The 17316-nt window shown below is 38.0% G+C and overlaps 3 protein-coding genes across 5 annotated transcripts; 1 reads left to right on the forward strand and 2 right to left on the reverse strand.

Annotated features, from left to right (window-relative positions):
• Nucleotides 1-2692: 2692 nt before the first annotated feature.
• Nucleotides 2693-4559, reverse strand: LOC110174438 (GTPase IMAP family member 9-like). The gene is made up of 2 exons (XM_020940540.2): nt 4237-4559; nt 2693-3954 (listed from the first exon to the last, which is right to left on the reverse strand). Exons 1-2 carry the CDS (start codon nt 4298-4300, stop codon nt 2963-2965), a joined length of 1056 nt encoding a protein of 351 aa, XP_020796199.1. The 5' UTR covers nt 4301-4559; the 3' UTR covers nt 2693-2962.
• Nucleotides 4560-5143: 584 nt separating this feature from the next.
• Nucleotides 5144-8883, forward strand: yif1b (Yip1 interacting factor homolog B (S. cerevisiae)). Of its 3 annotated transcripts, none has more exons than XM_020940344.2 (8): nt 5144-5297; nt 6297-6399; nt 6516-6633; nt 6730-6834; nt 6916-7052; nt 7139-7294; nt 7386-7479; nt 7879-8883. In XM_020940344.2, the coding sequence occupies exons 1-8, from the start codon at nt 5261-5263 to the stop codon at nt 8029-8031; spliced, it is 903 nt and encodes a 300-aa protein (XP_020796003.2). In that variant the 5' UTR covers nt 5144-5260; the 3' UTR covers nt 8032-8883. The 3 variants fall into 3 exon arrangements, with proteins under 3 accessions (XP_020796003.2, XP_020796002.2, XP_055004000.1); XM_020940343.2 differs by having other exon boundaries at nt 5149-5306; XM_055148025.1 differs by having other exon boundaries at nt 5184-5282.
• LOC110174269 (probable E3 ubiquitin-protein ligase HERC6) lies at nt 8880-17265 on the reverse strand. Its single transcript, XM_020940342.2, is given in 23 exon segments — nt 8880-9471; nt 9598-9700; nt 9919-10102; nt 10321-10391; nt 10469-10535; nt 10616-10782; nt 11485-11625; nt 12666-12845; nt 12925-13026; nt 13151-13270; nt 13443-13594; nt 13678-13858; nt 13941-14037; nt 14111-14170; nt 14248-14339; nt 14400-14592; nt 14660-14784; nt 15002-15093; nt 15583-15746; nt 15748-15808; nt 16263-16339; nt 16416-16572; nt 16976-17265. Coding segments are annotated over 23 exon segments (3027 nt in total). The 5' UTR covers nt 17196-17265; the 3' UTR covers nt 8880-9250.
• Between the last annotated feature and the right edge of the window lie 51 nt (nt 17266-17316).

Consider the following 17316-nt stretch of genomic DNA (forward strand, 5'->3'; position numbering starts at 1 on the left):
GGTTTTATAGCTCAAGAATACCTAGAAAAACAGGCATTCTAACTGAGAGCGGGGTCGCCTCTCCACAGATCTGACCTGTAACTTGGTCTGGTTTGGCCTCTATAAAGATAGAAAGATGTAATGCCAAACTGTGAAACATTCTAGACAAAGCAATAACATCTCTATGAAGAAAAGCATTTGATGGAGCCCCTCACCAGAAAAGTTACACAATGCATTTTTAAAAATGTGTAAAACATAACTAGTCGATTTTAAACAGTTTGAGACGGTCCAAAGTTATTCCTCACTTACCTCATGCACACTGAACATTCAAGTATTTACACTGATGAGATTATAAGTGCTTTTCACAGAGCTGAGATTTGCTGTGACAGTAAAGCTAACAACAGCTAGCATGCTAACACGCATTTCCTGATTATCGGACAAGAAAATGCCTAAACTGCGTGTGACAGATTTTTACATTTCTCTAATTTTTACTTAATTTGGCAGGATTATAACTGTTGTAAATATGAATTATAGTTTTACACCAATCAAGAAGCAGTTTGCAGAAAAATATGTTGAAAATTACAGGAAGTAGAGAGTTCAGACATATTTATGGCATCACACTACAAAGAATTCTATCCAAAATTTCGGCACAATTTACACATAAGAAACACAGAATAAATGTGTTTTCTTATAATAATTTCTGTGTACATTAGAGGAGTTTTGTGAGGTAACAGTTCTGTAATTCCTAAGTTTGATTACACAATTTCCAATCAGGAAGTAATATTTTAAATCTAAGAAATGACCAAATTGGGAAAACAAGTGTGAATGTTTTTACGCTGAGGTGTGATCAGGATCTGGACCGCGCCTCAACCTCATCTCCAGCCAACCATAGCTCATCTCAACCATGCCTTCAATTACCCAGAAGCCCTGTTTATACGGCCATCCCGACAACACCGTCTGTGTCAGCTCTCTCGACCCCCCTCCATGTCTCTCACCCATCTTTAAGCCTGAAGACATAATTTTTATGAAGGAGGGTTCTGAATCAGCTGGGTGACCATTTTGGATTGGACACCCTGAGTCTCCCCCCGGCCATCACATCTATCCACCGTCAACTTATCATAGGCACTTTAATCAGATGCCAGCAGCACACAGCAGACTTATTTTGACCTCAAAATCTTCTTATACAATATATTTGTTCTGGGACTCATTTTGGTCAAATACATGAAAAAAAAGGGAACAGAGCCTTTAATATCCATAATATTTTCTACTATCATTGGCATACATTGTGCCCACACGAACGGCCTGGCCAAACGTTCTCTCGCATGGCAGAGCAACCTACACTGAGCAGATGGTGCATTGCATTACAGTGTATGGAGAATGTAAGATTGTGGGTCACTATAAAAGCATTGCCCTCAAGGTATAGGGTAACAGAAAACATTCCTGAACTGAACTGCTGTTGGACAACCACTGTTTTTCATTTTACAGAAAAAAAGAAATAATAATAACTGTTCAATTCTGCTTTAAATTCTCTGTGCACAAAAAAGGCATGATTCAGTTACCAGCAGAGGGTGGACGTACTTGCCCTTTTCTCGGGTTTTATCTTGTTTGCCTTTTCCTCTGAACATTAAAAAGACTTTACCTGATGTTAAGCCATGTTTTAATTTGAAGTTTTAGCCCTGCCCACTGTGATATTGCTCCATTACACAGAAATAACTGTCCGGGGTAGTCTCATGCAGTTTCTGCTTAATAGTTTTACAGTTTCAATCAAGAGGTTGGGATAGAGTCAGGGAGTTGGTTTCCCATGATTCTTTGTAACAATATGCTTATTAAAAAAATTAAATAAAGTGGACCCAGATAGGTTTTAGAAAGTCACTTAATTTCTTACCTGCCTCCCTCAGGAGGCAGGTATCCATGAACTGTTTTAAAAGAATATTGTTAATGCCACTTCATCTGTTCTATATAGAAAAAAATATTTACACACAAGCATGGCGTTTTCCACATTGCTGCTCCATTTATTACTGAAGGATTACAGACATGAACCAGTGGTCATGTATTTTTATTTATTTTTGAAGTGCAATAAAAATGTGTCCATCATTGATGTTGTTGTTGTCATTGTAAATCCATGTTTGCACTTCCAGTGAGAGAGCCTCGTGTCCACACACACATAGCGTGTACAGTATGTGTCTGCAGTGTCACAACACAGTCTGTTGATGGTAAACCTCCATTGTTCTCTGGCCTTCGGTGCAATTAGTACTGCATGAGAACAGCTCCTAAAATAGTACAGGCTGTGCACTTCATGAGAAGGGTCCATGTAAGACTGCTGCTGTTACACACTTACAGTACAGTGCAGATGTGTGTAATGTGAAAGAAGCTGGCAAAGGTCCTGTCACAAGAAGTGTTGTTGTTCCACTGAATCCTCAGCCTGTTCTTGGACTGCTTTATCTGCCTCCTCAAACATTTGGTTGATGTAATGGCTCTTCAAACAAAAACAAAACAAAACTGCACAATGTTTTTGGCAAATTATCAAATAACAGTTAGAGATAACAATAATAAAATATTTAAATATAAAATGTTTCAATATTTTTCACCATGTTAAAGAAAGCATCTCATATCAAAATCAACATTAATTTCATGAGGATTTGGTGAATCCAGAAGTGCTAGCCTCTACATTTTCAGTGACAATATAAAGGAGAGAAAGGATTGAATTCTACAGTTACAATGGTAGAAAAAAAAAAACATTTTCTGAACCCAGTACAATGATTTCAATATTTTCTTGGCATATGAAGACTGTTTTCCTTTGTGGGTCACAGCTTACATAGTCTGTGCTTATCATACAAGTATAACAAACCAGTCATTCAACATTCTCCTGAGGAAATACCCAAAGCTCCCGAGCTCTGACGTGAAAGTCTTGTAGGAGTTCCATAGGTAATTGTGATGACTATCAGTGATGACAGTGATATGACTGAACACATGATGTGATCTTTTACTGTGTGACACAGTGGTTTCTGACAGCTACTACTGCAGCCGGTCCCAACAATCCTACAGTAGCTCCGACTAGACCCCCCACCACCGCGCCCAGGCCTATACCCAGTGGACCACAGACACTACCTGCACCTGCACCAACCGCCAGACCCACTTCAGCAGCGGTCAGAACTAAACCAGGGAAGATATATTTGTTCTTCTTCTCTGCTTTTTCTCTTGCCTGCATTTTATATTCATCTTCTAACTCTTTTAGTTTCATCTGTAGCTCCTGTCCTTTCAGGTTGACCTTTAGTGCTTCTTCATCCTTGCGTTTCCTTTCATCACTGTCTTTTAATAACTTCTCCATTGACTCTTGGACGGCTCTCTCGGCCTCCTGAAACATTTCATTTGTGTAGTAGCTTCCACCATTGCTTGTAACCATTCTTTCTATTTTCTCGAAAAGCTGTGGTACCTGGCTGCAGCTCCAGTCTTTATTGTTGAAGACATGATACCGACCATTGCATTCTTGGATTAATTTGGTGAGCTTTGGGCATTGACGGGTGAAAGATTCAATTGTCATGTTTCCCAGTTGATCTCCATAAGTAAAAAGAACCAGAGAGTAGTCTGCGGCTTTATCTCCAAACACCTGTTGGATGAGCTCCACTGACCTCTGTTCCTCTTCTGTAAACCGGTCCAACTTTATTATTATGAGGAAAACGTGGGGTCCAGGAGCAGACATGGAGATACAAGTCTTCAGCTTATGCACTACTTCATATTCTTTATATTTGGTGTCAAAAATTCCTGGGGTGTCAATGACAGCGATCCTCCGTCCATGGACTGTGCCTCTGGCCTTTTCACACTCAGATGTCACTGAACCTGGAGAGAGGACTGAAGCAAATGCATGTCGGTTGAGAAGGGTGTTTCCCGATGCACTCTTCCCATTCCCAGTCTTTCCAGTCAGGACAATACGAAGCTCCTCATCACGAGTCAGGGAGTCTTGGGAGACAGATGCAACTACAGAAGAGTTGACATATATTTGTTAATATACTCTTTCCAAGTAAATAACACAAGTTAAATATTGTTTGTATCTTTCAGTAGTCACCACAAAAAGCAATTTATGTCTCTACAACAATTTTTTTTTCATAAGGTATAAAAAAATATTTTAGACTCTACAATGCATATAATATGAAGTAACACACATTATAACTGCATAAGCTAAATATTGCTGCAGGTATTTATTTAAATAAGAAAAAGACATCATGAAAGTCATTATTCTGTTAAACATATAGCACTCACCCCTGGCAAAAGTTCTTCTTGACGGAGGAAATTTTGGGAACTGACGAATAGCGCGAGATTCCATGTTGCCAGACGTTCATTCATATGTCTTTGTTAGAGCAATGAGAACTGTTTCCTAGACTAAGTATCAGAACAGCTTAAATACATGTTTTACTTTCACTTTCAAGTGTGAAACAAGTTATGTGACATAGCTTACACAGTTACAGTAAGAAATTCATGCTTCTTGCTGGTAAATAAGATTTACTTATGCCAGTCAGACAACATTCTCTCAAATGTATAACAAACAGATGTTTAACACACACACCCTGCATATTCTTCTTTAGCTCTGCAATTACCCATATTTACTGAAAAAGGTAGCCGTTAACTTGAAAACTCCCTATACATAACATCAAAAGGTGCACAGAGCATTTTTATCTTTGGAGATGTAGACAGACTAAGAATTGCTCAAACATGTGTGAATGAAACAAAACACAACTTGAGGTATGTTTTTGAGAAGATAACAACATATAATATAATATCTTAAAGCTCTCAAGAGTCAATTTTATGGATAGGCTATGGATCAGATGGATCTTAATGTAAACTTAGAGGCTTAGGGACAAAGTTTTTTGTTTTTTTGTAATAAATTCTGAATAGGACATCTGGGGACAAAGACAAGTGTTCAAAAGAAGAGATAATACTATGACAAACATAAAAGCTACAGTGCTCCATACTGCCACCATGAATATAGGCTATCAGCTATAAAGTAAAGTCTATTCAACTTCTTATGTCAAATTTACTAATGCCATTTGATGACAATGCTTTTGGTCAAATATTGCCATCCAGCCTTGCAATTTACCTGATGTTAATTTGTAGTCAGTTGGCATGTGTTTCCAGTTCCCGCCACAAGATGGCAACAATCCATTTTTGCCTCAGATGAAACTGAAGACGAGGGTTTACTTCCGCTGGGCTAATTTTATGAATGACTCTAACTTCCCCATAATTGTACCGGTTAAAGCCACCAGCCACCGCCTTTAATTGTGTCCAAATGGATTATACAGCGACTCAAAGTGGGTTCAGACAGCGTAAGTTACGTACGTGACTCGATCCAATCAATGGGTGATTAAATGTAAAAGCTGATGCATGCGGCGGAGCGGATCGTGCAAGCTCCGAGTCTCCAGCATCTAAAGCAACGAGCAGCGCTTAGCATGTTGTTTTTAGCTCCCCCAGGCTAAAAACGTGTTCTAACTCATGACTCTTTACTGTAGCCATGATCGTTTACATGTAAACGCTTTATTCAACTGTACTAATAATTAGGACTAACTTACTAACGCAAGCTTTTGGGGGGGTTAAAGTGTTATGCTCTGCAGCTAACATCAAAGCTAACTAATGCTATCTGACATAAATTTCTAAATCACTGCACTTTACTAACTTGTTGGTTGATGGTTGATGTTACTAAAAGTGTCCAATTTTATTCTCAAGTAACATTCAAAGAAGTATTATTTGGGAATTCAGCTATACCAACTGGTTCCTTTGGTCTGTCACTGACTGAAAATAGTTCAGGGCGGTCTTGTTTCCTACTATCATTAGCTTTCAGTGTAAAGGTTAGATTATATAAAGGACTGGTCTCTTGTGTCTTTTCACACGCCACTCTCGGAGGCAGGATCTTTAGGTGAAACAATGCGATAATCTTATTAAGCTGTGTTATTGATATTTATAACAGCTGTTTTCTCTTCTCTTAGTCTTAGGATAGATAGATAGATAGATAGATAGATAGATAGATAGATAGATAGATAGATAGACTATGAGACTATGACTATCTATCTATCTATCGTCATGATTGTGATTCTTGGTGGTGGATAGTTTCTTTGTAAGTCAAGATAAGAACATATTTATATCCATGAAGCAGCTTGAAATAAAATACAAATGTATACATTTCCAAAATAATCGCTTCTCTTTAAAAAAAAAAAAAAAAGGCAAATTACACTAATAATTGCATTTGCTTTGCTATTTTTGCTTGATTTGCATGACTTGTGTATATGATGTGCTTGGCCTAATAAACCTGTATTTAACTTTTTATACAGAGCCCAACATACGTGCACGGAATAGTTCAATGGAAATGTCAGATGCCAGCCAGCTGTTCGAAGATACAAGTGGAGCTGGCCATGGGTCACAACCAGGTTACAAGTAAGATTTCTTCACCACCTGAATATTGTTTTGAATGTATACATTCTTTATAAATTAACAGTATATATAAAATGTATTATTATTCTTTAATTTTATTTATTATCTGTTCTTTTCAGACATCAGACAGGAGACCAGGGTGCAGGATTGCCTGGATTTTCTGACCCCATGTCAAACCTGGCCATGGCTTATGGCAGCTCACTGGCATCACAGGGAAAGGAGCTGATGGACAAGAATGTACGTCACATATTCATCTGCTTTTTGTGTGATTTTTCTATATCATGCAACATCTAAATCTTTTTTTCTAACAACGCACTGTATGTGTTTTTATAGCTAGATAGGTTCATTCCCATTTCCAAGCTCAAATACTACTTTGCTGTGGACACGGTCTATGTGGGAAAGAAACTTGGCCTTCTCATTTTCCCCTACATGCATGAGGTATGTTCTTTCTCTTTTGTATTCTGTAGTGTGTTGATGTAATCATGTAACTGAATATCTAATACAACTCATTTCTTTTAGAACTGGGAGGTGAGCTACCAGCAGGACATCCCTGTGGCTCCACGCTTTGATGTCAATGCTCCTGATCTGTACATTCCAACTATGGGCTTCATCACATACATACTGGTGGCTGGGCTGGCTCTTGGCACACAGAACAAGTACAAATCAAATATTTGTTATGCAATCTACCCCTTTTTTTGACTGAGTTGAAATTGATAATTCTTACCTTTTCCGTTGTCCTCAGATTCTCTCCAGAGCTGCTAGGAGTGCAGGCCAGCTCAGCATTTGTGTGGTTAGTTATGGAGGTGCTAGCCGTTCTTCTGTCCTTGTATTTGGTTACTGTAAACACTGATCTTACCACTATAGACCTGCTGGCTTTTGCTGGCTACAAATACGTTGGGTATGTCTACTTGCTTTATTATTCCTAAGCCATTGTCAGTATTAAAAGCCAGATCTGACATGCATTTTTTTTTTTTTTTTTTGTATTTCAGGATGATTGTTGGTGTAGTCTCAGGCCTGTTGTTTGGACGACCAGCGTACTACCTTTCTTTACTCTGGTGCTGTGCGGCAATATTTGTATTCATGGTAAGTTGTGGCCTGTAAAAAAATAATTTCAACTTACCCATTTTATTGGTCATTCTTTAACTTAAAATCACTTAATCTTTTTGTTGGCTTCTATTTACTGTTTGTGTAAGCAACATAAAATGTTCTCACATAAACAATCCTATTCATCTGAGGCAAACTGATTCTTTAGAATCCAGAGAACTCGATAAACTCTGCCGATATTTCTTATTTTCATGGAGGGCAAATCTAGATATAATTTGAATTTACTATAACCTCATCCATAACCCTATTTTACGATCACACCATCGCTTTATTTAATTGTGTCTTTTATCTAACAGCAACTGACCCATTTTAATTTGTGAAAAACACATGTACAGAATTGATGTTATACATTGTAACCCTTATTTTTTTCCTCTGCAGATCCGTACTCTGCGATTGAAGCTTTTATCGGAGGCTGCGGCGGAGGGCAAACTGGTGAGAGGAACAAGAAATCAGCTGAGAATGTACCTAACCATGGCCATAGCAGCACAACCCATCTTCATGTACTGGCTCACCTTCCACCTGGTCAGATAAAACCACCTGGGATTTATATCTGCACTTTTACATGAATAAAAGTGTTACTATGAACTGGCGGCCCAACTGCGACAAATCTCCTCAAAGGAACTACAACAGATTCTGAGTTGTCTGGAACCCTCCTCACTACTCCCGGACCCAAGAACATCTGATCTCAATGTTTCTGTGTATGTAGAAAACTGCACGCACAAGATTAGACAAAATGGGACACATGATTTCTGTTATGCCATAGCACCGTGTCTCTAGTATTGACTTGTCTTATTGTTATGTAGCAAGAGCTTTACATGTTTTCTATACTGTGTAATTACTGTTTTTTAAGATTATTTATGTATTTTTGTTTGTATATCTGATAAGGACGTCAACTGAGCCTGCTAAAGAAGCACATGAACCTCAAAGGCCACAGTTCAAAGTTATAGATAAGATAGGGCTAATTCTGGTTGCATTTTAACATTGCTATCAGTTTTTATGTGCTTTTTGTCTGAAATACAGTCTCACCATTAAAAGACACAGAGGCACTTGAATGGGAAATTTAATTGGGGAAATTATTGGATTGAAATAAAGAAAGGGAAGGTAGTTGATCAAACTTGTTGAAACGATTTAAGTAAGATATGCAAAAGCATTCATGTACTGTTGAAGCACAGGGGTTTATTTTAAGTAGTGCAATATTTGCTCTATGTTTAAATACACATGCAAATGCATACTGCGGACTGAAGACTGAAACAGGTTTTTCCATTGTCTTAACAAGTTTACGCCCGGCTAATGTTTTTCTAAACATGTTTAAATTAAAATGCACTGAAGTGACTCTCAGAAATGGGTTCTCAGAAATAATAAAATATTTGAGACTAAGAAACATTTTGTGTATTTTTGTATTATTTTTATCTGCCACATAAGACATTGTCTTCAGCCTTCAACAGTAAATTCAGAATAGCTCCCAAGTCATTCAAGCATCACTGTTACAATCAAACCACTGTGATGTTGCTACATCCTGAACTAAAATTTTACAGAACAAAAGAAACAAATATTGGTTATTTTAACACATGCAGCAAACAGAGCATGTTAAGTAATACATTTAAAATAAATAAAAAGTGATATTTTACACATTATTACTAACTGCGGTAAAAAGACGATCAACAAATGTGGCAGTGCTTCAGTAGTAAATAGTAATAATATGTTATCGGTTGCTTGGATGAATAGGCAGATTTATGCATTGTGATGTGGACTACTCTTTCCAAAAGCCTCTGTTGTGATTGATGGCCTGAATGAGCCGGGCCTTCATGGTTCTTTCCACAGGGTATCTCTGGTACAGGGGCAGGTGCAGCAGGGTGTGGCAGGTGAGGGCTCCTGGGATATGATATTCTGTACCTTCTGGCATCACAGTAATGGTCATCTTTATGCTCTTCATCCCCATAAAGGGCACATGGCTGTAACCTGTTACAAACACTGGGCACAGAAAGACAGAAATCATTCAGTCTACATAACTCAGAATGCACCAACAGATTTAAATCTTGAACTCTAAAACAGGATTAAGACACAACTGTTTGGCCTTAGTAGATTTATGTCACTTACAAAAGAAGCCCTTCTTTTGCTCTTCTGTCAGTTCTCCAAAAACTTCCCAAAACGTAACAATGGTTGGATGATCAGCATGGTACCCTCCTTGATAGACTGTGTTCTGCATACAATATGCATAAGAGGTTACAGACTGAAATGGCACTTGATATTTTACAAGATAATTTTTGACAGTGCTACAATTACAGTTGCTTGTTTAGAAAAAGAAACTTGTTCATGCAGTATATTTGATTTATTAACTGTATTGGTGATTAAAATGTGTCTATTTCATATTAACTATTTGTTCAGGTAATAGAAAAACACAAGTGTTGGTATTAGTACCTGCTTAAAGGTATCCCAGTCCCAGGACTCCTGTCCCAACATCACGTCCTGCAGCTCCTGAGGCTCAAACAGGTCCACCACTTTCATATCGCACACTTTGAAAAACCCTCTCTCAAAGGCTTCATACACTTTAGTCACGGACGTTTTGAAAGCATAGTTGATGAAGCTGTCCACAAACTCTTTTCTACAACAAACACACATCTTTTAACTTACTTTTGTGGGACAATTATATTCATGAGTTTCATCCTGTTGTAAATGGCATTTTGAGGACTTTTCATCATTCAAAAGATGTAAGTTTTGTTTTTAATTGTCAATTACTATGACAACAGTGCACATTTTCCTAATTCTGAAACCCATGGATATGTTATAATTGTAAGGTAATTGTTAATCATTTTGAAATACTTATTTGAATTTGTGACAGGTTTTCCAGGTTCATTTGGATCAAGCTCCGTTACTTCATCTCCCCAATTTACCTTGAAAAAGATAAATATTTACATATACTTACAGAAAAAAATTTATTACGTAATTTGTTGTGAAAATAAGAACATACGGTAAAAGTTAAGTTCAGACTTTCAATCACATCAGGTGTGTACTCCTCCAGGATGCACTGAAATGACCTATAATGTAAAATGACAATCAAATTACTCTTACTACTTAGATGCACACTGTTGCTGTAAAGTGTATTTGTCTAACTCACCGGGCCATGATAGGCTCAAACTCCTTCATGTCCTCCAGAGAGGGCTTGATTCGGAGGAGCTTCTTGAAGAGGACCAGAGGGAATGGCAGGTCGATGATGTTCAGATTATAGAGCGCCAGCCCACACAGAACACCAAACACATAGTACTGCGCCTCTGACACCTGCGGCTGAAAGACATGAACAGATAAAAAATATACTGAGTTATGTTTTCATTCTGTTGGTGGTTTTCAGATTTAAGAATGTTTTTTTGTGTTTGTTTTTCCCATTAATTACACTGTACTTTGCCATGAAATATTGGAAAGGTAAGGTCCCATGTGGAACCTGATCATTTCTATTACTGAATAGACCCAAGACCATGCTATATTACAACAAAAATCTGCAGTTGAACAATATTTATTTTAGGTGCCCCCGTCTATATTAAATAATATTGACCTCGAAAATGCCGTCATGTCTTGAAACCCAGCAATAGGTCAATATAGTTTAATGCAGATGGGGGCAGACATCATCACGTTCATGTTAGGTCTCTAGCTCTGAATATTGGTCGTAGTATGTATCTATACCTATTCTATGATTATTAGACTGTTTGTTTCCATGGAGATGTTATTGCTTTACTTGATATGTTCCAAGGTATGGTATTAATGTCATAATTAATTATGGCCATGCAAGGTGACACTACCACACCAAGTTACAGGTCAGATCTATAAAGAGCTGAGGTCTCACAGTAAGATCATGGCAATCTAGTAGATTCTTCACACAATAGTATGTACAAGAGTTATGAAAGTATAGAATAGACCTGCACAGTTTAAGGTTAACTGTGAACAAAGTATTCCAACATTTTCAAAGCAACAAAATGGACTGATTAAACTTACCTTGGGAGGAAACCAAAACAGAGTCTTGCTGTCATTGTGCATGAACATGTCAAACTCTGGAGTCATCAGTTTGTCAAAAATGTGGAGAAAAAAATCCCTTCTATTCACAAGGGTGGGCGTTCTATTATCCACAAATTGCACCTGGAAAAGACAAGAGACTATAAAGATGTCCTTTCTGACTTCTTATCCTTATATAATAAACAGGTAACAGGACAGTAACTGAATCTATCAATCTATCAGTCACTTTTTAGTCTTTGTTAATCATCTTGTCAAATTTAAAATAACATAATTGTGTTGCTCAAATTAAGAAATAAAATATTTCATTGGTAGATAATATTACAAATACAATTTACAAATCAAAACAAATTTACTCAAATCAAGATAATATGTTCCTAAATTCTAAAAAGATCTAGAAAAAAACAAAAAAAAATTTTGCCGTGTCGGAGGAATGAGGGAAACCTAGGGTAAGATTTCTGAATGTATTGAGGACATAAAGTAACCATCTGTAATTAGATTGGCTCCTGTTTTATTCTGTACCTGTTGTACATTTCCCCACTAGATGCTACCTATGTTATTGCTGTTTGATGGTGAGCCAGCTCTGTCCTGACAGAAGAAGACCAGGCTAATTCTGGACAATTTACATTGTGTGTTCATTAATATGTATTGTTTATTTAATTAAATAAATAAATATAAAATTGGTGAAAAAAGCTTGTACCTTTAAGCCAGGCAGGTCCAAACTATGGCACGTGGGCCAAATGCAGCCCTCAGACAAATTTTTCTTGTCCCTCAGGCTTCCGGGTGAATTGGCCCAAGTTACCATGCATCAATTAAAATTTTACTTTTTACTGCAAGTTTTTTGAAAATCTACCTTGATAAAGTGAATACTTAATGTTTACTGTGTGGTTTTAAGGATCTTAGCATGAATAAAGATCATGGCTCATTCTAACATGTTAAACTGCGCATATTTTAATTATTCACGGTATTGAGCACCAGTTTGCGGGCCTCGATCGGCCCTCTGCTTCATCTGCGTTTAGATATGTGGCCCTTGATGAAAAAAGTTTGGACACCCCTGCTTTAAGCTGATAAAGTAAAGAACTAAGGGTGTCCAAGCGGTCACACATATGCTTGAGTCTGGCTCCACTCACTGGCTGGAGGAGGTATTACAATGCTCCTATGATTACCACAAGTTCTCTTTTGAAGGCGTCCTTGTCCGCTGCATCAAGCTGTCTGAAGGTGTCCTCCACCAGGTGAGGTCGTCTTAGGGTCAGCTGAAAGACCGGGGCAGGAGCAGAGTCTGACCAATCTCGAGACCCCCACTCAGGTGACCATGCATACAGTTCATATGCAACTTGGTGGAATTCCTAGGATTACATTGTCATTTAGATAAGAGCATTACCTGATTACTATGTACATTTATTTTACTTTTTATATAATAGGTACCTTTATTCTGGTGGTAATCATTCTGAAGACGGCAAGCTTGCAGATAAGAGGAAGCACAAAAGGGTAGTTGCAGAAGCTGACAGGTGTTGCTTTTGGGTCATCCTAAAATTGAGCATAAAATCAAATTGGGAAGACCCCCTTTTGCTCTCCACCTCTATAATCTCTCAATCACTGCTGTATCTATTAAGATTAATATATTGTTAGGAATGTGCACTATGTGTTTTACCTTTTGCCCAGGAAAGTTAAGCCAAATAAGCACATCTTCCTCTGGATGACAGCAAAGTATAATTTCTTCAACGTAAAAAGTGCTGAGTGGGACCTTGTAGAGCTTTCCAGATTTGTTTGCCTGTCAACAAAAGAAAAAAAAATGTGGTAATTAATATTTAAAATAGAATCCAACATGGAAGTAGATCTATGTTACAACAATTTTGTCTTTATTTGACAAAGGAACATTTTGTTTTATCTAAACTGACAATTTTATAGTAACCCTGCCTCTGTGGAAATACTTTGTCTCTGACCTTGAAGAGTAGTTGGAGAACCTTCAGCAGGTACTTGACCCCAGGGTTGTGGGTCTGCAGAAGGCCATTTTTCAACATAAAAGCGAGTGCATTTTTGAAAGCCAAAATGTGCTTCATCAGAATTGAGGGAGAAACTGAAGACCACCACTTTCCTGAAAAAGAAAAAAATGAATAAAAAATGTATCCCACATGCTGACTCTTAAATATTATAGTTATGTAATAAATGGTGAATTACTCAGTTGTGATCTAGTGCTCTCTTGTAAATCATATATCATGATGGCCAATGGCAGCACCACATTCATGACAACTGAATCCTCCTGTAGCACTGGGCAGGTCAGCACAAGCAAGATGACCTCTGGAGATCTTAGAACAAGTCTTGAATTCAAGAGAACATTGATCAGCATCTTAAACTTCATCTGTAAAGTAAATATGGAGATAGCTCTTAGGCACCGTGAACATGAATATACATTTTACAGTTTTAAGATAAGGATTACTAACTGAATTTTTGATCCAGGGTATTGCCACCATCTTATCAAATGCTTTACTAGCTCTCTCCAGATCCACAGTTAGGCTTCCTGCTTCAATCACAGAGCCACTGTCAAATAATAAATGCATAAATTAACACAAGCATAACAAACTGTAGAAAGTAGATCCACTTATGTGCTTACTCAGCCTTTGTAAAGCTTGCAACAAGACTTGAACATGTGAAAAACATCTCCATAACGTCTCTGGTGAAGACATAACATATTTTAGTAATGTCATGGAATGAATCTGATATAATGTAGTTGTGTTGTAGCATAAATACTTCTCTATATCTTCACTCCTTTGACATGTTGATAACCATCCTTTCAGTTTTGCCTTCTCAAGTCGCCCATTTATTGAATTTACGCTTGGGCTCTGATGAAAAAACATTATTTAACACATTTTGTAAAACACACTGATATTACACAAGACTACCTGAGAGTTGTAGGAAAAATTTGTGTTCCAACCAGCTGATATTTTCAAGTCTGAGGGCTCTACACCATCTCTTGTTAGCTGAACTTCAACAGGGCTCAGGCTGCTCTCTGATTGGTCATTTCCGATCTGACCTTTGGCCCCATCGCCAAATGCCCAAAGCTGACCAGAGGAGCTCAAAACCAAAGTGTGACGTCTAAGAGAAAAAAAATGTTTAAAGCGTTTTCTTAATCTTGAAAGACAAATGTTTAGTGTTACTTTACTTTCCACAGGCGATCTGCGAGGCGCCATCCAAACCTTCCACCTGTTTAGGTCTCAGCTCATTGGTTGTAGAGTTATGCCCCAGCTGACCGTGAGCACCATGTCCAAAAGTGAAAACTTGGCCACTCTATCAACCCATGTGATTGCCGTAAACATCAATTAATTGATCATTAGTAAATCATCAGTGGCAAAATTCATTGCCTTCTTTATAATACAGGATTTTGAAAATGCTTTGTGCTAATAATTGTGAAAGTATTTTTGTAGTATTATAATTATTAATATTAAAGATATTTTTATTGCTTGTATGTTTTTATTCTGTTAAGAGCAATGAGAATTAAATTTACCTTGGTTAAAACTGCAGTGTGTGCTTCTCCACAACTTATAGAAGACACACCAAGAGGTCGCAGGGCAGGTACGACACAGATGTTGAATCTCCCTTGATGACAAAAACAGTACAGTTGTGAATATTTCAACCTGGAGAGACTCAGACACAAAGAGAAAGTATTCGTAGTTTTACTGAATGACCCTGGACACGAGATGTGATAGAGATGAGGTGATAGAGATAGGGCCTGGCACAAACTGAAGCAACCGTGCACCTGCAATGGGGGTTTAATTTGGGCAAACTGGGGGCTTATTGGATGAGGAGGAGGTGCAGCAAACAGCGAGCAGGAGTAATGGAAGTGAAGTGATTAGGGCTGAGGAGCAGGTAAACTCTGAAGAGGTGGTGAGCTAGACGAGAGGGAAGTTAGGTCTTCGAGGCTGAATTTACGCCAGCTCCATTTCTGCGTCAGGCAACTCTGTTACATTTTGAATCCTGGATTTGACTTGGAATACGTTTTTTGTTCCAAAAGTAATAATTGGATAAAATTGACAATTTTTTTTTTTTAACTTAAATCCTGCAGCCTTGTATTTGTAGTTATTGTACCTTTCTCATCCACCCGGTTGAGTCCGAGTTGCCCCACGTCATTTGCCCCGCAGCAGTACACCAGGCCGGGCAGAGTGAGGAACATTGAATAGTTGGATCCAGCTGAAATCACCCTCACAGCAACTCCATTTAGTGAATACACCAACAGAGGAGAGCACTGCAGAGACTGTCTTCCCCAGACCCAGCTGACCATGGCTGTTCAAACCCCAGGAAAACACATCACCACCTGTGAAAGAGACGTAGGCTGTTCATTTAGTCCTATGTTTTTGATCTGAATATGTTAATTACTTACTTTATTTTTTATCTCAACAATATGTGCCTTAAGCCAATAAAATGTTTTAGCATTAACATACAAAAACAAACAAACAAAGATTCACTCTCACATTCATTCAACAATTTCTAACTCACATTCTTTTGAACAGTGGGAGAAAATCATGATAACACAGATATATGGGCTGGCTTGAAGACCCACCAAGAAAGAAAGATACAATACAATACAATACAAAATAGGAGTATTTTGGTGCTTATGTAAATCATTAAACTGTGCCAGCATGAATTTCCTTTTGGCACAATCCAAGATATTAAAACTATGGTTTGGTTTAGAATGGCAATGACCAAATCTTTGCATGTAACACAGGGAGGTATTTGCTCTAATTAGGTCACAATAGCTTTCCTTTTACCTTTAGTTAAAGCCAAAGAATGGGATCTTCCACAGGCCACTTGTATCACTGGTATTGGCAAAGGCATGGGCACAGGACTACATATAAGAGAAACATTTTAGATGGTACATTATGACAATTAATAATGTATATGTAACAGTCCCACTGCCATACCAGGGCTCGTATCTGTCGCCCAGTTCATGTGGTGAGATCCCCAGCTGTCCATCATCTCCTGCCCCCCAAGAGAACATTATCCCAGAGGCACACGCAACCAGACAGTGGTCCTGCCCACACGCCACTGCCACCACCTTAGACAACTCCTGTATGCGCTCTTCACCAAAAATATAAAACAATTTAAAACTAGAAGGCCTACATAATAAAGAGCCAGTTATTCAGTAGAGTTACATTTCCTCATTAGATGCTTACATTTTTAAGAAATTATACTTTTCAGAGAGCTATAGTGTGTTTAATTGGAGTACTCTTACTTGAATAAATGTTTTTTTTATCTGCATGAATTAACAGGAAACGAAACTGAAACTTAACCAGGTAAAATGGGCTTTAATTACAACATAGAAAACAGAAAACTGTTAAGGAATTAATAAGGAAACATGTAACTCATTAAAACTGTCTAAAATGCTCAAATATTTAATAAGTCAAAGTTATAATAGGCCTAATATTGTATGACATGTTTTATTATTTCAACGTAATAACAGCATTACTTTAACTTAACTTACCAATCGGATCTCCCTTTTTGCTTATCTTGCGGCCCAATTGTCCGTGCGTGTTGCGTCCGCAGGATAAAACATCCCCATTTTGCGTTAGAAATAAGGTGTGCTCCTCTCCACACGAGATTTTAGAAATAATTTCGGGAACATTCCAGGACATGGGACTAAACACGGTCTGTCTGAGCCCGAACTGCCCACTGGAGCTGTCCCCCCAACACTGCACCTCCATGTCTTTACCTGGACCACAGCGGAATGGCACCCACAATATTCTGTACTTGAGTCTCGTTTCTCCTTAAGTTTTGTTTTGACTTGTGGGGCGTTCAAAAACAACCCGCTCTTTTTTTCCCCGC

The sequence above is a fragment of the Boleophthalmus pectinirostris genome, unplaced genomic scaffold, assembly GCF_026225935.1.
Source record: "Boleophthalmus pectinirostris isolate CB_2022bp ecotype Guang Dong unplaced genomic scaffold, ASM2622593v1 HiC_scaffold_9, whole genome shotgun sequence".
In the NCBI taxonomy this organism is placed as follows: domain Eukaryota; kingdom Metazoa; phylum Chordata; class Actinopteri; order Gobiiformes; family Gobiidae; genus Boleophthalmus; species Boleophthalmus pectinirostris.